General features: G+C 44.5%; 1 protein-coding gene across 3 annotated transcripts in view; it reads left to right on the forward strand.

The window, feature by feature from the left end:
- The window catches only part of ZNF385D (zinc finger protein 385D), a 595,307-nt gene extending 575,038 nt beyond the window's left edge, over window positions 1-20,269 (forward strand). For all 3 annotated transcript variants that reach the window (XM_064166852.1, XM_064166853.1, XM_064166854.1), the window contains 4 exons: window positions 6,181-6,414; window positions 9,186-9,364; window positions 11,588-11,689; window positions 19,940-20,269. In XM_064166852.1, coding sequence (XP_064022922.1) covers window positions 6,181-6,414; window positions 9,186-9,364; window positions 11,588-11,689; window positions 19,940-20,173 — 749 coding nt within the window. In that variant the 3' untranslated portion in view covers window positions 20,174-20,269. The remainder of the gene's footprint in view (window positions 1-6,180; window positions 6,415-9,185; window positions 9,365-11,587; window positions 11,690-19,939) is intronic.
- Window positions 20,270-21,353: the final 1,084 nt, after the last annotated feature.

The following is a 21,353-nucleotide window of genomic DNA, read 5'->3' on the forward strand; positions in this document are numbered from 1 at the left end:
CATATAGTTCTATTTGTCATAAGAAAGAGTTTGCTTTCTTGTTCCTGTGGGAAAGAAGGGGTTGTTTATGCTTGCTTTTTCCTTGACAGCATTATGGGCTAAATGCTCAGTCCTTCTGTGTCACAGGCAAAGTTTGATTTAAATGAGACCAGAATGGGTGGGTTATGTCCTGAATCAGATACTTTTAAATGCATGCCACTTGAGATTGTGGGAGAGAAATCAGGCTCATAAGTAGTTTGATTTGTTTCAAGTCAGAGCACTTTTCCTTTAGTGAGCGTATTTATAGCTTCTAGATAAGAAATTCTTGTGCTGAGCAAAAGGAACTGAAGAGTGAGACTTTTATATACTCGAATGAGGAATATGAGTTATAATTTTCTGCTTCTTCAGCCTACACAAAATTCATGAGGCTTGTATCTGGGATATAAAAGTAATCCTGCTTACTCAGGAGGATCTTAAATTGCAGCTTCCCAATTGTACTAGGCTACCTTATTGCTGTCTACAACTACCTGAGGGGTGGTTGTGGCCAGGAGGAGGTTGCTCTCTTCTCTCAGGTGGCCAGCACCAGAACGAGAGGACACAGCCTCAGGCTGTGCCAGGGGAGATTTAGGCTGGGGGTGAGGAGAAAGTTCTTCCCTGAGAGAGTCATTGGACACTGGAATGGGCTGCCCGGGGAGGTGGTGGAGTCGCCGTCCCTGGAGCTGTTCAAGGCAGGACTGGATGTGGCACTTGGTGCCATGGTCTGGCCTTGAGCTCTGTGGTAAAGGGCTGGACTTGATGATCTGTGAGGTCTCTTCCAACCTTGGTGATACTGTGATACTGATCTGTAGTAGCCCCAAAGAGACACCCAGTAGTTTTCATCTGTCTTTGTTTTCTGTTACAATAAATCTGTGACTTTGTCAGTTACCAATATTAGATTTTAATTATTTTTCTCTGTATTTTTAATTTTTATTCTGTTGCAATATTAAGACCAGAAGCACAACTGGATGATTGTGAATCCTGAAGTGTTCCCTTTTCTTTTGCGGCTGGATCCCAGTACTGTACAATATTAGCAGTCATCTTCTATGGCAAATCCAAGCAGTGACAGTTACAATAATGACTATTTGCTACAGGCCACACTGGTATGAAAATAGCACAGTGCTGCAAGACTGCATTGCCAGAAACAAGCCTTCAATTTGGCTGTGGATGAATTTCCACATCAGTTTTAGATTATTTACTACTGAAATAGTTCTTACAGCACTCTCATAAAGTTAAGAAATGCTGATTCAGTCTTCAAAGACTCAATTCAGATGCTGTTATGCCTTTTTGGTGTTCATTTACATAGAATCATAGAATTAACCAGGTTGGAAGAGACCTCCAAGCTCATCCAGTCCAACCTAAAACCCAGCCCCAGCCAATCAACTACACCATGGCACTAAGTGCCCCAGCCAGGCTTTGCTTGAAGACCTCCAGGGACAGCAACTCCACCACCTCCCTGGGCAGCCCATTCCAATGCCAATCACTCTCTCTGCCAACAACTTCCTCCTAACATCCTGCCTTGGCACAGCTTGAGACTGTGTCCTCTTGTTCTGTTGCTGGTTGCCTGGCAGAAGAGCCCAACCCCACCTGGCTACAGCCTCCCTTCAGGTAGCTATAGACAGCAATGAGGTCTTCCCTGAGCCTCCTCTTCTGCAGGCTGCACACCTCCAGCTCCCTCAGCCTCTCCTCACAGGCATATGCTCCAGTCCCCTCACCAGCTTCATTGCATCTGAAATACCTTCATGATATTACCACTACCAAAACTCACACTCACAAAAAAAAAAAAACCAACCAAAATGAAACACAAAAAAACCCCAACACAAAACAGCACCAGCACCAAATCTTCATTAGACCTTGAGTGGAACATTATTTTTGCTCTATACTTCAATGCTCAGCAATATGTAGAATATTATCATGGCAAACTGCCCTCACCATCCCTGGAGGTGTTTAAGACAAGATTGGATGAGGCACTTGCAGAATCATAGAGACATAGATTCAACCAGGTTGGAAGAGACCTCCAAAATCATCCAGTCCAACCTGGCTTGATATTAGAAGGAAGTTCTTCACAGAGAGAGAAATTGGCTTTGGAATGGGCTGCCCAGGGAGGTGGTGGAGGTGCCAAGCCTGGAGGTGTTCAAGAAAAGACTGGGTGAGGCATTTGGTGCCATGGTCTAGTTGATTATCTAGGACTGGGTGCTGGGTTGGACTGGATGAGCTTGGAGGTCTCTTCCAACCTGGTGGATTCTATGATGCTATGATTCTTACTTCTAACAACCAAGTAAGTAATTGTTCATTTTTGACATTGCAATCTCCAGGCTTAGACACAGGCCCTCCAGTGCTGATAAAAGGATGAAAAAACAACTCATAAATCTGTCACTTTACACTTTCAGTGTGGTGGGAACCTGCTTTTTATCATGATGATGCAAGTGTCCAGTGTGCATCTTTTTTTCTTCTATTGGAAGCTTTTTTCTGAGGGGAAAGAACCACACAAACCAAACAAAAGGCAAACAAAGAAAGCAACCCAAGATTAAACAAACAAAGTAATCCCCCAAAAAGCAATACCAGGGGTGGTGTTCTTCATCTTGTTTGAATAGATTAGATTAATCCTACTGAGTGTGGACTCCTGCAAATGTCTTCACCTAAAAGCATCTAATTTTCTAGACTTTCTTCAATGCATTAGTTTTTTTCCTGAATCATGTCTCTCGGTGTGTTTCTGCTTGCTCCCAATGAGCTATTGCATAGGAAGTTGTTAGGCATGTTCTTCATTCATGAATTTTTTGAGCAGTGCTAGTCTGAAATACACCTCTGCCATATCAATTAGTTTCCCTCCTGCATCACAGCACTTCCTAAGATCTTTAAGCTGAAGAATTGTTCTTTTGCCTATTCTAATAGATTGCAATTAATAAAGCATGGGACAGGTGCAGCACTACTAATACCAAGTGGTGTATGAAATCAGAATGAGCTTCCTACGTTGGAAAGTACCCAGTTCCAGGGACATCTCAGTAAAGTAACTAGGATTTCTTACAGGGGAATCATAGAATCAACCAGGTTGGAAGAGACCTTCAAGATCATCCAGTACAACCTAGCACCCAGCCCTAGACAATAAAACAGACCATGGCACTAAGTGCCTCAGCCAGTCTTCTCTTGAACGCCTCCAGGTATGGTGCCTCCACCACCTCCCTGGGCAGCCCATTCCAATGCCAATCACTCTCTCTGGCAAGAACTTCCTCCTAACATCCAGCCTAGACCTGCCCTGGCACAACTTGAGACTGTGTCCACTTGTTCTGTTGCTGCATGCCTGGCAGAAGAGCCCAACCCCACCTGGCTGCAACCTCCCTTCAGGTGGTTGTAGACAGCAATGAGCCTCCTCTTCTGCAGGCTACACACCCCCAGCTCCCTCAGCCTCTCCCCAGAGGGTTTATGTTCCAGGCGCTTCACCAGCCTTGTTGCCCTTCTCTGGACATGTTCCAGCACCTCAACATCTCTCTTGAATTGAGAGGCCCAGAACTGGAAGCTACTGCTCAGCAAGCTTAATAAGACAAAATACAACATTGCAAAGACGGAATAGCTCTTGACCCTTCTCTCCTTCTCCTGTTCCTTGCTTACCATCTTTTCCACTCTTAGTACAAGATCTTACTGTTCTTTACCCTGCTAAGTACCTAACTGCCAAATAATACATATCTTAATGTCTTGTGTAATTCAAACCAAAATATCATAATGTATTTTTCTCTCTCTCGGATTTGAAAGCTTCAGGATCAGACAAGTCCTTAGATGCAAGCTCAGGGTGCAGACAGATTTCCAAATGGATTTAGATTCATAATATGCTTGCAGGTTTTCCAAACATACTACTGATAAGCAGAATGGAAATCTTACTGGTATTTGTGTAGGTCTCAGATATAGACTGCTGTGGATTTAATTGCTGTTGCTAGTATGCAGAAATGGATAGCAATTACATATGGATAAATGTATATTATGTCTTAATAATGACCTCATTCTTTTAACATAAGTTTTGGTTAATATCAAGGCAAGTATCAATTTAGCATTTTGTTTTCTCAGATATTAAGAACATGCAAATGTTTGCATTTTAGTGTTAGTACTATAGAATGGGAAAAATCAGTTTGGTTACTCAATCAGCATATGGCAACAAGGTGGTGTTATGGAGGGATAATTAATTAATGTGAGAGTATGTTTTCCAAAATTAATATTGTTTATTCATTTTGACATTCAGAGCTCTCACCACCCCCAGCCACTAATTTCACAGTATCACAGTGTCACAGTATCACCAAGGTTGGAAGAGACCTCACAGATCATCAAGTCCAACCCTTTACCACAGAGCTCAAGGCCAGACCATGGCACCAAGTGCCACGTCCAATCTTGCCTTGAACAGCTCCAGGGACGGCGACTCCACCACCTCCCCGGGCAGCCCATTCCAGTGTCCAATGACTCTCTCAGTGAAGAACTTTCTCCTCACCTCCAGCCTAAATTTCCCCTGGCACAGCCTGAGGCTGTGTCCTCTCGTTCTGGTGCTGGCCACCTGAGAGAAGAGAGCAACCTCCTCCTGGCCACAACCACCCCTCAGGTAGTTGCAGACAGCAATAAGGTCACCCCTGAGCCTCCTCTTCCCCAGGCTAACCAATCCCAGCTCCCTCAGCCTCTCCTCGTAGGGCTGTGCTCAAGGCCTCTCCCCAGCCTCGTCGCCCTTCTCTGGACACACTCAAGCATCTCAATGTCCCTTCTAAACTGAGGGGCCCAGAACTGAACATATTATTATTTCAATAATAATAATAATGTGTTCTTTGCACAGTCATGGAACATTTATACGGAAAATAACTAGATCTAGAAATAACTTGCAAACATATTTAAACATTAATTGAACTGGAAGAGAAGGTTCTTATGGCCAAATACCACTGATCCACTAGGTGGGCTCAAGGAGCTCCTTTCTGCTTATGGCAGAAGGCAATGGTGAATTACAAGAGGCTTTAAATATTTACTCACAAAATATTATCTCCTGACTCGTGGAGCTGGCTACAGTTTCAAACAGTACCCAAATGCTTTCAGGGTATTCTGTTATTTGTCAGCTGCTGAGGCTTCCGATTCTTCCCAGGCTTCACAGAGTGCTGGGAAAGGAGGCAGACAATCTCTGACCTGGTCCTGATTTCTCCAGATGATCTGTGTGTCTCCAGGACTTCCCATCATGGCAGGAGACTCTCAGGTGTAGGCAGGATGTCCTGCGATGTGCAGTCTCAGCACGATGTCACGTTGGCTGTGCAGGCTGATCGCATGGAGGCATTTGGAGCCTGTTCCTGGTAAACTCGAGGCAGGCAGATTCCAGGTGATTCAGGATTCACTGAGGCACTAAGCAATGGCAGCAGGCAATAGCAGGCATGAATACAACAGCAGAGCACACTGTGTTACCTGCTCAGCTCTTTTATCAATGCAGTCCAAGACTAATGGGCCTTTGGACACAGGATAGCCAATCAGAATGGCAGTTAGCCAAGCTTGACCATATTAGGAGAAGCCATAGGCTTGCTTTACCCAAATTTGGGAAAAGCATAGGCCTTGCACAAGGCAGGCACAAGCTAAGTGTGTGTAGCTTGTTTACCACAGGAGCAAAACAAATCTGGGCAGGCCAGAGTCCTTAGACTCAGTGGCTCCAGGTTCTTTGTCCTCCTTCCCATGATTGCTTCTCCCCAAAACAGAAGGAGGGAGAGCAGAAAAACATGCCTGGGCAGCCAGGACATGGATAAGCCTATTTTGGCCTATCAGGCCTACTATGACAGGTGGTTTATGAATCTGCTGCATGTATGTTTTACTTGCCTACTGTAATGCTCCTCTACATGTCCTCTTTTAGTGGATTATCTTTTGGTTGCAGAGTACAGTCCTCGTGAGCTGTCTTTTCAGCTTGTTACTGCTGTATTTCCTGCTTGTTAGCAGCATGCAGGAGACAGAATATGTGGCTGTTCGGTACATGGGAGTATTGTCTTCTGTAACCACACTAAATACACAGAATAAGGTCAGATTTAGTTCACTGCTATTAGTCAAACCATCACCAGCATGACCTGCCTCTCTGGCTACAGCATTAAGATGAAAACAAGCAAATTCCAAGGGTCACAAAGGTCATTTTCTTCTTCTTTTTTGTCTCCTCTCTGCTCTCTTTGCGCACAGATGGCACCACAGGAACACCAGCAATATCGACGACGACAACCGTGGAAATCCGGAAGAGCAGCGTTATGACAACTGAGATCACCTCTAAAGTGGAGAAAATCCCCACAACAGCCACTAGCAGCACCACATGTCCTTCTGTTGAGACTGAGGAGGAAAAAGCAAAAAGACTGCTGTACTGTTCACTATGCAAAGTTGCTGTCAACTCTGCCTCGCAGCTGGAGGCGCACAACAGCGGTGAGATGGAGCAGTGCTTGATTTCTTCCTTCTGTCTCAAGAGCTCTGCAATTATCTTCCCCTGAACAGATTAGATCTCTTGCAGCAGGGGACAAAGAGGTGGCAGAAAACTGGCAATTACATGGAATTCATTAACTATTTAAGAATAAAAATGTCAGGCAAAGAGGCTTCCATAAAAGGGAATCTTTTTGCATGCAAATTACTGATTTTCTTTCATTCTTTGCTTTTGCAGCTCCCAAAACTTACAGAGCTAAATGGCAGATCATGTTTCAAAACCTTTGGTGTTCAGTTTGCATGGTTTTGGTTGTGCCAGCGAGCAAACTGAGTAGGAATGCCATTAGTTTTGTTTGAAATCTAACAAATTAATGTTGAAAGAGGGATCATCAGTCCCTAAGTTCAGCACTGAGTTAGTGTTCTTAGATCTGTTAGTAACTTGTTGAAATTATGGATGGTTTTCCTTTGTTTTCATCTACTGAGAGCAACTGCTGCATGAGAGTTGGATGGGTAACTGCTTACCTCTATCCTTCTTAATTTTTAAATCTTTTCTTGTTACTAGAGCTAGTAAGTTAAGTTCCAGTAGTAGAGAGACATCACTCACAGTCACTATTTTAAGCACCTTATTGATTTGCTTTATGGTGAACGGGATTAAAAGACCATGGGATTTATTAGGATGACAATGGATATCTATAACCATTGTACAGAAAAACTGCTTGGTTTTGGATGTCAGGGGTCACTTGTCAGTACAGCCAACAGAATTAAGCAACAGATAGAGTGTGATGGTTTGGGTGTTACCTGCCCCCCACCCCCTCCCCTTAAGAAAATCACCCAGAATAGACTCAGCCAAGATGGAGATTAGAATGAAACTTTATATTCACAGCTTAGCACAAGATACAGGCAGGTATTTTCAATATATACAACTAGATACCGAAATATGCAAGTTAAAAAAGTAGTACAGAAACACAACAGCCCTCTCAGAAACCAGAGTCCCCAGAAGGGGCCCCCAACCACCCTTCCACCTCCCTTTCACCCCTCTACCTTATCCCAGAGTTTGCCTTATGTGAAAGGCAAGGTTGGGGGATTAGCAAGGGGGGTTAGAAGCAGAAGGATTAGTTACACAGACAGCAGGTTAGGGAGAGCAGGACAGGCAGCCAGAGCCAGAGAGCAGCTCTGTTATCTGTGTTTTGTGTTCTTGTTTTTATCCACCTCAGCAAGCCTATGAGTGCAGCAGGCATCATCATTTTCTCCTTTTCATAGCCTAGAATCTAATTCATCTCCCTAAAATTTCCCAGCTAGGCTCAGACTTGCACACAGAGCATTAACTTTGAAACATAAGAGACAACACTAATACATCTGCAGAAAAAGAATGGGTTTATGGTGTAATAAAAATAAAAGAAATAACTTTGACATGTCTAATTTAAGAAGGAAATCAGAATTTGTTAGTATTCATGAGAAACAATGCCTAACCATTTTGGAACCCTGTGCTGTATGCCAGGTCTTCAGCTGACGACAATCCAAGTTCATAAAGCTGTACCCATTTAATCTTCATGTGAGGATTAGACTCTAACCATTTCTCTCATCAAGAGGACAGGGGAAAAGAATTATTCTGAGTATTTAAACATGGCCTTCCAAGTTTGTGCTTTCTATGCTCATAAACTGTGTGTGCTCACGTGCTTGTAACAGCGTGTATGTGAATGCACACAGTAAGGAGAACTCTAAACTTGTACAGAGTAGCAGTTCATTATCACCACAGATTACCTTCATGGAAGTCAGCAGTGTAAAAAGTTTGGTCTGAACAAGGGTAGACCAACAGAATCATAGAATCATAGAATCAACCAGGTTGGAAGAGACCTCCAAGATCATCTAGTCCAACCTAGCACCCAGCCCTATCCAGTCAACTAGACCATGGCACTAAGTGCCTCATCCAGGCTTTTCTTGAAGACCCCCAGCGACGGTGCCTCCACCACCTCCCTGGGCAGCCCATTCCAATGCCAATCACTCTCTCTGTGAAGAACTTCTTCCTAATATCCAGCCTATACCTACCCTGGCACAACTTGAGATTGTGTCCCCTTGTTCTATTGCTGGTTGCCTGGGAGAAGAGGCCACCCCCCACCTGGCTACAATGCCCCTTCAGGTAGTTGTAGACAGTAATAAGATCACTATTGTATTCTACCCAGTCTTAATTATAGTTTTAAAAATGGCATTTTTTCCCCACATGTATGTTTCTCATGTATTTTGGGTCCTGTCCAGGCCATTAAGGTTCCATAGTTTGCTGCCAGGAACCTCTGCCCTTTTTTGATTTGGAGACTAATTAGTTAATTATGAATTTATGTGTTAGCTACCTAACACATGCTGTTTATCAATTCATTCAGGGCAGCTACAAATCAAAGCCAACTACATCTGTAATAGCTAAATTACTCCTCCTTTGCAACTACAACCAAGGTTTTATTAGCAGCAGGAATTAATGAGAAAAGTCACACCCGTTTAACTTCACATCAGGACACCTGACTGTGCCACTACTTACTGCTGTGGGGTTTTTTTGCTAAAGTGGGTTACCTACAGATATCTAATTTAATAATTAAATATCAGATCTGAAATACTCTTACAGTGCTATGAATCTGATACAAACATGAGCATGTTCCAAGGACAGCATATGCAACCAAGCTGAGCTTCATGTGATTTTCTTGTTAAGAAAAAAAAAAAAAGAAAAGAAAAGAACAAACTCAATCAAATTGCCAAAGTTGTTCTTTGTTTCCCATTTCTAATGTCTCCAGGGACTAAGCACAAAACTATGCTGGAAGCTCGGAATGGAAGTGGAACCATAAAAGCCTTTCCCCGGGCAGGCGTAAAAGGCAAAGGACCTGTGAATAAAGGAAACACAGGCCTGCAGAACAAAACATTTCACTGTGAAATATGTGATGTGCACGTAAACTCAGAGACACAACTGAAACAGGTACTCAGCTGGCTTGCAGAGTGTGAACCCATGGCTGTTCTTTGCTTTTGCAGTGATAAATCACCAACAGAGTCAGCATGTGTCAGTCTAACAGTTCACATCCAAACGGAGCTTACAGATTTTGCCCTTTAGATTTGGCTGTCATGCTGCATGTTTGGGGTTGGATAGCACAGTGTCACAGTATCATCAGGGTTGGAAGAGACCTCACAGATCATCAAGTCCAACCCTTTACCACAGAGCTCAAGCCTAGACCATGGCACCAAGTGCCACGTCCAGTCCTGCCTTGAACAGCTCCAGGGACGGCGACTCCACCACCTCCCCGGGCAGCCCATTCCAGTGTCCAATGACTCTCTCAGGGAAGAACCTTCTCCTCACCTCCAGCCTAAATCTTCCCTGGTGCAGCCTGAGGCTGTGTCCTCTTGTTCTGGTGCTGGCCACCTGAGAGAAGAGAGCAACCTCCTCCTGGCCACAACCACTCCTCAGGTAGTTGCAGACAGCAATAAGGTCTCCCCTGAGCCTCCTCTTCTCCAGGCTAACCAATCCCAGCTCCCTCAGCCTCTCCTCGTAGGGCTGTGCTCAAGGCCTCTCCCCAGCCTCGTCGCCCTTCTCTGGACATGCTCAAGCATCTCAATGTCCCTCCTAAACTGGGGGGCCCAGAACTGAACACAGGACTCAAGGTGAGGTCTAACCAGTGCAGAGTACAGGGGCAGAATGACCTCCCTGCTCCTGCTGGCCACACCATTCCTGATGCCGGCCAGGATGCCACTGGCTCTCTTGGCCACCTGGGCACACTGCTGGCTCATGTTCAGGTGGGTATCAATCAGCACCCCCAGATCCCTCTCTGTCTGGCTGCTCTCCAGCCACTCCGACCCCAGCTTGTATCTCTGCATGGGGTTGTTGTGGCCAAAGTGCAGCACCCTGCACTTGGAGCTATTGAACCCCATCCCCTTGGACTCTGCCCATCTGTCCAGGCAGTCAAGGTCCTGCTGCAGAGCCCTTCTGCCCTCCAACCCAGCCACATCTGCCCCCAGCTTAGTGTCATCTGCACACTTGCTGATGACTGACTCCATGCCCTCATCCACATCATCTGTGAAGATGTTAAAGAGGATGGGGCCCAGCACTGAATGAGAATATGATTCTCCCTTGCACATAATATGTTTTTAAAGAGGTATGGCAGCTGGAAGCTGCAACCTCTTACAACTATCTTTAGGCTGGTATGATTGTCCTGGGCTAATACCCTCTGCCATTCAGTGTTCCACACGGCATTTGCCTTGACAAAGACGCGGAGGTGGATGTAGGCAGCGCTTTAATAGAACATTCAATTTCCTGCTTAGAAATGTGGGCTGGAGAGGATCTGTAGTGTATTTTTATTAGTGTTGCTCTGTAACTGAGAAGCCTGACCTCTAAATTTCAGTTACAATGTTATGCTCAGTCCTTCTTCTTCCCCAGACAAACAAAGCATTTGCTCTGAAAAACACTTAGGTAAATTCTCTAGGCCTTTTGGAACTAAGCACCTGTGAAGGAACTTTGAAAGAATGAATGTTCAGTAATGGACAATAATTATATTTACCTTCTGCTTGAAAGAACAGAAGAAAAATACAGAAGTTTTGGCAAGAACTCACTTCAGAATGAAAACCAAAGGAGCAATCTAATCTGGGAAACTTTCCTGGCATTTAATAGTGTGATAAAGTCTGATTCTAACACTGGCACTTAGTTTAATGTATAACCATCTTTCAAGCTGAAATCTTGAAAGGATCTCCTGTTTTCTCAGGCATTTAAACAATTCTGTAAATTTTTTCTCCTCAAATACCAGCTGCTTTACTGTCTAGCAGACTCCCAACATTTCCCATCAGTATTAGATTGAATTTTATGGGTGTTTTATACAGATAAATTTTTTAAAGGCATCTGAGTTTGGCCTGATTCGGTCAACAAAGGTGAGAAAGTAGTTGACTACTGTGGAAGCAGAATTGAATTGTGCCCTGTTGGAAATGACACTTCCAATATGCCCTGCACAGAGAATCATTCAAATTGGAACAGACCTCTTCCCATTCGTTATTTAATTAGCCAAAGTAATGCTGTTGTGGAGAGTAGTAGCCTTCAGTACTGGAGTATCTGTGTGTAAAGCAGCAGCCTAAATGATCTATTAAGAAAATATAACTCTTCCTTTCTTCTTTTTTTTTTTTCTGTCCCCTTCCCCCTCCTCCCCCAACTGTATTTTAACAGCACATAAGCAGTAGAAGGCACAAAGACAGAGCTGCTGGGAAGCCACCTAAACCTAAATACAGCCCTTACAACAAACTCCAAAAGGGAACACATCCTCTAGGGGTAAGCTAATCACCTTTTTATTTCACATTTATTGTAAGTCTTCTGAGTAGAGCTTTTCAAGACTATAAATGGAAGAATATTTAATGTGAGAGGAATAGTGGAAGCAATTAAAGAACCCTCTAGGATACTGCCATTGGTTAAGAAATGGCTTGTATTGTGGGTGAGGCAGTAAAACATCTAACATTTATCTCATTTATCTCTGCCAGATAACTGCATCACTCTTTTAGGAGATGTGCTGCTTTGTAAAGGTTTCTGGATAGTTTTGGCAAAGGGAGAATGCTGATGGGTAATCCTCTCACCAACGAAGCTGTTGAGGGACCTGGAACACAGCCCTATAAAGAGATGCTGAGGGAGCTGGGGGTGTGCAGCCTGGAGAAGAGGAGGCTCAGGGCAGAGCTCATTGCTGTCTACAACTACCTGAAGGGAGGCTGTAGCCAGGTGGGGTTGGGCTCTTCTGGCAGGCAACCAGCAACAGAAGAAGGGGACACAGTCTCAAGTTGTGCCAAGGGAGGTCTAGGCTGGATGTGAGGAGGAAGTTCCTGGCAGAGAGAGTGATTGGCATTGGAATGGGCTGCCCAGGGAGGTGGTGGAGTCACTGTCCCTGGAAGCATTCAAGCAAAGCCTGGATGAGGCACTTAGTGCCATGGTCTGGTTGACTGGCTAGGGCTGGGTGCTAGGTTGGACTGGATGATCTTGGAGGTTTCTTCCAACCTGGTTAATTCTATGATTCTGTGATTCTGATTCATTAGCCTCATAGAGATTAGATCCTTATGCCTTGGCTACCTTCTCCAATGCAGGCAGAATATGGAGCTTTTTCCTCTGAAATCTCAGTTGTCTTTAGCTACATTAAAGCTTTTTTCTTGGCAATAAAAATTGTGTCCTTGTTGGGGCAGCCCCCACGAGTGGTATATTCGTGTATGATTCAGCTGAGTATGAGCTTTTCCAGATGCTGTAGTGTAATGCAGTTCATCATTCTAATAGTTCCACCAGTAGGGAAATAATACCATAGGGTTTTTCAGCTATCCACCAGGAAGACCAAGATCTGCAATATATATAAGCTATACTGAAAGGAGCAGAAAGTATGTGATGAGGTAAGTAGGATATGGAATCACCAAAGCCTCTCTGAAAAGGTTATTGCTCCATTAGGAAATTCCTTGTTTCCCAGGGGGTTAAAATAACTATTACATTACTGTTGCTGTAGTGCACAGTTCTCTACCAATGTATGTCATGGTGATTTCTGAGAACTCCAGTTGCTGCACAGAAAGATAATGACAGTGTGTCCTTTTCCTGCTCCCTCACTCTCAGTTGCTCACAATACACAGGTCAGGCCAGAGCTTAGCAAAGAGACAAAGAAGGAGAGAATGAGTTATCAATGAATGAACCAATATCTGCAGAGGAATGAAGGCTGGGTGAGGAATGAGGAGAGGACTCTCCAGTTAATCTTTCATTAAAAAAAACCAACAAAACAAACCAAACAAAAAAGCCCCAAACAATTCCTGTCACTCAAAATGCAGAATGGCACAACATTAACCCAAAAATGCTAATTTCACTTTTAATTTAAATATCTTTGATGAGCTGTAGACTTTTTCTTTACCCTCCATTAATTTTACAAATTGGTTCCTGTTTCTTAGTTTACTTCACTGGAAATAACACAAATCATAAAATCATAGAATGTCAGGGGCTGGAAGGACCTTGAAAGACCATCTGCTCCAGCCTCCTGCCAGAGCAGGATCACCCAGAGCAGATCACACTGGAATGCATCCAGACAGTTCTTGAATATCTCCAGAGAGGGAGACTCCACAACCCCCCTGGGCAGCCTGTTCCAGTGCTCTGTCACCCTCACAGGGAAAAAACTCTTCCTGAGGTTCACTTGGAACCTCCTGTGTCTCAGATTCCACCCATTGCCCCTTGTCCTGTCATTGGGCATCACTCAGCAGAGCCTGGCTGCAGCCTCCTGGCACTCACCCTTCACATATATAATGAACATGACTGAGGTCACCTCTTAGTCTCCTCCTCTCCAAGCTAAAAAGCCCCAGCTCCCTCAGGCTCTCCTCATAAGGAATGGTGGCTGCTTTATTCTTACATTGATATGTCTGTTAATTAGTACTTGCAGAAAGGTTTGAAATGAAGGTGCAGGGTGCTGGAAGGTGTCCAGAGAAGGGTGGTGAAGCTGGTGAGAGGCCTGGAACACAAACCCTAAGAGGAGAGGCTGAGGGAGCTGGGATGTTTAGCCTGGAGAAGAGGAGGCTCAGGGCAGACCTCATTGCTGTCTACAACTACCTGAAGGGAGGCTGTGTCCAGGTGGGGTTGGGCTCTTCTCCCCGAAAACCAGCAACAGAACAAGGGGACACAGTCTCAAGTTGTGCCAGGGGCAGGTCTAGGCTGGATGTTAGGAGGAAGCTGTTGCCAGAGAGAGTGATTGGCATTGGAATGGGGGAAGTGGTGGTGGAGTCGCCATCCGTGGAGGTGCTCAAGAGAAGACTGGATGAGGCACTTGGTGCCATGGTCTAGTTGACTGGGTAGAGCTGGGTGCTAGATTGGCCTGGATGATCTTGAAGATCTCTTCCAACCTGGTTGATTCTATGATTCTCTGATTCTCTATATGCTAAATATTACCAGTTTGGCAGATATCTTGCAATGAGAGCCATGTCCCTTGCTTAGATGAAAAGCTGTCTAACTTCATTAGAAATCCCCAGTTCCCCAAAGAACAGCAAGGTCATCCAGGTCTTTTAATAGAAGCAATCACATAAGATCTTTGTTCTGTGATGACACATGGATGAGCATCACCAAATTACTCTTTTTCTCTACAGCGTATCTAGATAAAGAAAACACTACATTCTCATAGTCTTTCTAGATCTAAAAGTTCCCAATGCTATCTGTTCAATATGATTTGTGCTGCTTTGTCCAGTTTTGGGTGCTTCAGAGAAAGAAGCTTTATGAATTCCCACTGTTGGTTTGGGTGTTGCCCAACCCCACACACACTTTGGAATATCACCCAGACTAGGCTCAGTCAATCTGGCAATTGAGTGAAGCTTTGTATTTACAGCTTAATGCCATGGGCTATGATGCCACAGGCATCAGAAGAGACAGGGAGGCTATGATGCCACAGGCATCAGAAGAGACAGGGAGATGCTTGATGCAAGCCAATCCATTCACAGTATCACAGTATCACAGTATCACCAAGGTTGGAAGAGACCTCACAGATCATCAAGTCCAACCCTTTACCACAGTGCCCAAGGCTAGACCATGGCACCAAGTGCCACATCCAACCTTGCCTTGAACTGCCCCAGGGACGACGACTCCACCACCTCCCCAGGCAGCCCATTCCAGTGCCCAATGACTCTCTCAGTGAAGAACTTTCTCCTCACCTCGAGCCGAAATTTCCCCTGGCGCAGCCTGAGGCTGTGTCCTCTTGTTCTGGAGCTGGCCACCTGAGAGAAGAGAGCAACCTCCTCCTGGCCACAACCACCCTTCAGGTAGTTGTAGACAGCAATAAGGTCACCCCTGAGCCTCCTCTTCTCCAGGCTAAACAACCCCAGCTCCCTAAGCCTCTCCTCGTAGGGCTTGTGCATTCATTGCATTCCAAACATGTGTTTCTATACCTTTTATCAGAAGGCTACAAATTGTATTGAACTGCAATGGGTTACATGTACCTGTGTTAGAAATTGCATGCTAATTGGCATAGACACCCATCATATTATCTTCACAACACATACTTTGTGTCTAAGCAATCTAAGTCAGCAGAGATAGGTGAAAACCACAGGCTGCAGCCTTACATTTGTTTATATTTGCTACAGCATTCTCCAAGGTCATTCCAACCTTCTGTTTTATCTTATCTCAGTGCTTCTGAGCTCCTGCACTCTTGCCTGTCCATAGAATCATAGAATCATAGATCATCCAGTCCAACCTACCACCCAGCCCTATCCAGTAAATTAGACCATGGCACCAAGTGCCTCATCCAGGCTTTTCTTCAATACCCCCAGGGTTGGTGACTCCCATTCCAATGCCAATCACTCTCTCTGCCAAGAACTTCCTCCTAACATCCAGCCTATACTTACCTCAGCACAACTTGAGACTGTGTCCCCTTGTTCTATTGCTGGTTGTCTGGGAGAAGAGACAAACCCCACCTGGCTACGACCTCTCTTCAGGTAGTTGTAGACAGCAGTGAGGTCCCCCCTGAGCCTCCTCTGCTGCAGGCTGCACACCCCTCAGCCTCTCCTCATAGGGTTTGTGTTCCAAGCCCTTCACCAGACTTGCTGCCCTTCTCTGGACACCTTCCAGCAAACGTCCATGCCTTATGTTCCAGTGTACCATAGTCAGACAATTCTATAGAATCACTACATTTAATATTACTATTCCCAACAGCTTAACACAATATGCAAGCAGATATTTACAATAGATACAGCAATATACAAGGTAAAAAGCAATTAAGGCAATTAAGAAACACAACGGACCTCTCAGAAACCTGAGTCCCCAGGAGGGGCTCCCAACCACCCTTCCACCTTCCTCCCACCCCTCTACCTTACCCCAGACTTTGCCTTATGCTTAAGGTAGTTTGGAGGGTCAGCCAGGGGGGTTAGGAAGCAGAAGGATTAGTCACACAAACAGCAGGTTAAGTTAGAGAGAAGTTCATGCAGTCCCAGAGAGAGAGCGACTCTGTTATCTATGTTTGTGTTCTTGTTCTTATCCACCTCAGCAAGCCTATGAGTGCAGCAGCCATCACCAGTGTTTCCTTTTCACAGCCTAGAATCTAATTCTTCTCACCAAAATATCCCAGCTGGGCTCACACTGGCACACCCACAGCATTATTTCAGTGTTTAAGACATCTTGCACTATTGGAACTGACTTGATATTTCTTCAAGCCACACATGTCCAGCATCTGTAAAATACTGCACTGCAGAAAAAGAGGTTATCAGGCATTGAACAGTCCAAACTTTCTGCTGTAAAATAACTCATGGAAAAGGTCCTGCAAAGGGAATTACAGACTCTGTTGTTTGGGGCTGCAGTTTTGTGGGGTTTGTACTCAGGAGTATTTTTTAATTTATATTTATATATTGTATTTTTCTCTTGTCTGTTCTAAACCAAGTTGAAAATCAGTATTTACTGAAAACTGCAAGGAAGGGGGAAAAGTGGAAGCTCAGCAAGGGAAGAAGACAGCTTGGGTCAGTGGGTGTAACACTGACCAACATCAGATTGTGATTTCCATAGGTGCCATAAGGACGTTTGCATCTGGCATCCACTATGTCCCCCACTGGGAGAATTAAAGACTCTGGTCACCTCTGAGTGTCTCTCCCAGAGCCTTAAAGGACCTAGGGCCAGCAAAGATGCCAATGGATATTAAGAAAAGTAAAAATCCTGTTTCCATGTAGCTGGTAAAGAACCAACAGATATATTTGTTTGAGAACAGTGAGTGTAATGATGAAACTCACTGGTGCTTCACACCAGAGTACTGCTTCGTTTTTGGCTCTTCACTCACCAATGTACTGCTGAGTTGAAAATATTAGACCAATATAGTGCAAGTTAACTATCTGAAAGCTCCTTTCAAGAATGACAAGTTGTGTTTCCATGTAAACAAGAAGTGTCTGCCCCTTTACTCTGCTCTTGTCAGAGCCCACCTGAAGTCTTGTGTGCAGTTCTGAAGCCCCCAACACAAGAAGGACATGGAACTGTTGGAGCCAGTCCAGAGAAGGGCCATGAAGATGCTGAGAGGGCTGCAACAGCTCTGCTATGAGGACAGGCTACAAGAGTTAAGGCTCTGCAGCCTGGAGAAGAGAAGGCTTTGAGGAGACCTTGGAGTGGCCTTCCAGTATCTGAAGAGGGCTACAGGAAGGCTGGGGAGGGACTATTGACAAGGTCTTGTAATGACAGGACGAGGAGTAATGAGTTTAAACTGGCAGAGGGGAGATTCAAAGTAGGTGTTAGGAAAGGGTTCCTTGCAGTGTGGGTGGTGAGACACTGGCACAGGTTGCCCAGGGAGGCTGTGGCTGCTCCCTCCCTGGAGGTGTTCAAGGCCAGGCTGGATGAAGCCTTGAGCAACCTGTTCTAGTTGGAGGTGTCCCTGCCTATGTCAGGGGGTTGGAACTGGATGATCCTTGAGGTCCCTTCCAACCTGAACCATTCTATGATTCTATGATTACACTGAGCTGTACCATGGCTTGGTAGATACATTCATATTCTGTATATTCAGCACTATGTATGCAGGTTTATGTTCTTTGCAAAGGACTTCAGGTCATGCCAGGGCACAGACCCACCAAAAGTCCAGTAGAGCCAATGAGAACTTTGCTCTATCAGCGGTTAAGGTTTCTATTCTTATCTCAGTCTTATAAAACCAGAACACCAAAAGTATTCAAGCTCCTGGCATCTCATTAGAAACTTGAAGTCCCATAGAAATCTGCAGAAGTCTGTAAGACTGCCAGGAGGAGAGGCTGAGGGAGCTGGGGGTGTGCAGCCTGCAGAAGAGGCTCAGGGGTGACCTTATTGCTGTCTACGACTCCCTGAAGTGAGGCTGTGTCCAGGTGGGGTTGGGGTCTTCTCCCAGGCATCCAGCAATAGAGCAAGGGGACACAGTCTCAAGTTGTGCCAGGGCAGGTATAGGCTGGATGTTAGGAGGAAGTTTTTGCCACAGAGAGTGATTGGCATTGGAATGGGCTGCCCAGGGAGGTGGTGGAGGCACTGTGCCTGGAGGTGTTGAAGAAAAGCCTGGATGAGGCACTTGGTGCCATGGTCTGGTTGACTGGGTAGGGCTGGGTGCTAGGTTGGACTGGATGATCTTGGAGGTCTCTTCCGACCTGGTTGATTCTATAGAAAAAGAAATTCTATACCTGTAGCTTTACCTCAGCTCAAACTGCTCAGGTCCTTGTTATGTTTGTTTGATTTCTGATCTCATATTAAATTATTTGTCTCCACAATAAGGTATGAAGATTGAAACTCTTTGTCTCTGTGCTGGTTTGAGGCTACTTTTTACAGAGAGAAATTAAATCCTTAGCTGTGAGAAGAAAGAAAAAAACCCAACAGTAATCTATACTCCTCAGTTTTCTGCTGAGAAATTCAACTAGCAAAAAAATTAGATAAGATGAGCACTTCTCACGCACTTCTTAGGTCTCACTTGGGGCTGTGCCTTCTTTCTGGCTGCCTGGTCTCTGTGTCTGACTCTGCCTTTAACTCTCTAATCCACCTAACCCCTTTTTCCTCTAACCTCCTTGTCATCTTTTTTTGACATCTCACCTCAGATCTCCACATGAGACATACGTGAGTTGATCTGGCTATTTCTGAGGAGAGGGAAGAGGGAGAGAGAAGGGGGGTTGGGTTCGGAGCCCTCCAGGGGACTCTGATTGTGTCTGGGAGGGGTATTGTGCTTCTGTGTTACTTTTAATTTGTGTAGAACTGTATATATTTGTATATATGTGCCTATATTGTACTAAGCTGTAAATGTAAAGCTTCATTCCTTAATTTCCAGCTGTTTGAGTCTAGTCTGGGTGATTTTCTTAAGTGTGTGTGGGGCGGGTAATTCCCAAGCTATCACAGTCCCTGTGACAGTTTGGGACTACCTGCTCCCCTCCACATAAGAAAAATCACCCAGATTAGACTCAGCCAGCTGGAGGTTAAGGAATGAAGCTTTATATTTACAGCTTAGTGCAAGATACAAGCAGACATTTACAATATTTACAGCTATATACAGCAATAGACAAGTTAAAGGTAATACAGAAACACAGCAGCCCTCCCAGAAACCAGAGCCCTCAGCAGGGGCTCCCAACCACCCTTCCACCTCCTTTCCACCTCTCTACTTTATCCCAGAGTTTGCCATATGTGCAAAGTGAGGTTGAAACATCAGCAAGGGGGATTAGAAAGCAGTAGGATTACACAGAAGCAGCCCAGGGAGAAAGCACAGGCTTCCACAGAGACCCACACACTGCCACCCTCACTCTGTCTCATCTATGTTTGTGTTCTTGTTTTCATACATCTCAGCAAGCCTATGAGTGCAGTAGCCATCAGCATTGTTTCCTTTTCATAGCCTAGAATCCAATTTTTCTCATTAAGGTATTCCAGCTAGCCTCAAACTAGTACAGTCCCAAGTAAACTCTGCTCACTGTGAGATTGTATATCCTCTCATAAACCTGCAACTGATAGAGTCAGTAGCCACTACGAGACCTCTCTAGCTCGATGTTGTGCTTATAATCTAACGCCACACTCCCTGGCACCGTCTAATATGAACAATGATTTCTCTCTGTTTGTTTTCTCTCTTCCCCACAGGTAAAATTAGTATTTTCAAAGGAACCTTCCAAGCCGATGGCTCCACGAATCTTACCAAATCCACTGGCAGCTGCAGCAGCAGCTGCCGCTGTGGCTGTGAATTCCCCCTTCAGTCTTCGCACAGCCCCAGCAGCCACCCTTTTCCAGACTTCAGCACTTCCTCCAGCACTCCTACGACCAGCTCCAGGGCCCATACGGACCACCCATGCTCCCGTGCTCTTTGCTCCTTACTGAACTCCAAACAGGAATTAATTGTACTGCAATAATTTTTCAGCTCGAATCAAAACAAACACCACAAAAGAAAACTAAACAATAAATCAAGAACATTGACCTATGCAGTGTTTATTTATAGATTAAAGTATATATGAAGAGCCAGGACTTTTGATAGAGAATTGAACAAATCCTAAGAAGGGGAATGGGCAGTATTTTCTTCAGATGAGAACATTCCTCTTCAGTATTGGTTGTTTTAGAACTGATCTCCAGCATTGACTCGTAGTGACATATAAAACTTATGAAGCCTTTCGACTGTGCTTTTTGGGCACATATTTCCCTGCAATGTCTTTCCTGCTTTATGAAACTACTTACAAATTGTCTAAAGGGCATTAACAGGTTCTGATGTACATAAAGTACTTTGTAGATTAAAGAAGAAGGAAAAAAAAAGAAACACTGTGAATAGTAGTACCCCTACCAATTCTCCTGCCAAGTCAGCAGTTACTGGGTATTTATCAGAACAAAAGTAGATACAATAGATGTCTTGTAAAACAGTAGTATTGTGTCTCTATCTATGCCACTAGGTTTCTAACTGAATTGCAAAAGATAAAGTGAACAAATTATGTCACTTTGATAAGTAGTCAAAAATGATTACGATAATGTGGAGCTGTTCCTGGTGAGCAAAGTTGTTTTCCTTACCCGTAGAAGAATGAGCGTGAAGATAATCTATGGTTAGGGCAAAGTAAATGCTAAAGAATTCTTAATGGGGGAAAAAAAGTAATCCAGATGCTGTACACAAAACAGAGCAAGCTTTGGTTTAACTGGGAATGCATGTGTACAGTGTGTCTGTGAGCAAAAGGTGAAATACATACATGATAGACCAATGCTTAAGGTATGCCAGTGGGCAAAAAAAATACACTCTCATCATGAAAAAGGCCTAACGATTCAGGATTGATTAGAGAGGAGACACAAATGAGTTACACATAGTCATAACTAGCAAATGAAAAGCCAGACAGGAATTCTGGCCTCATTTTAGTCAGTATGACTCTGTTGCTGACGGCAGTGTAGCTGGAATTTCGACCTGGAAATGGCACATATTCTTTTTATATCACACCAGTGGGAGTGTCTGTAGACACAGCTAATGTATTTTGCAATAGTCTTAGTCTTAGGAACAGTCTCATCCTCCTGTTTTATTTCCTACTGA

The sequence above is a fragment of the Pogoniulus pusillus genome, chromosome 28 (genome assembly GCF_015220805.1).
Source record: "Pogoniulus pusillus isolate bPogPus1 chromosome 28, bPogPus1.pri, whole genome shotgun sequence".
Lineage (NCBI taxonomy): Eukaryota > Metazoa > Chordata > Aves > Piciformes > Lybiidae > Pogoniulus > Pogoniulus pusillus.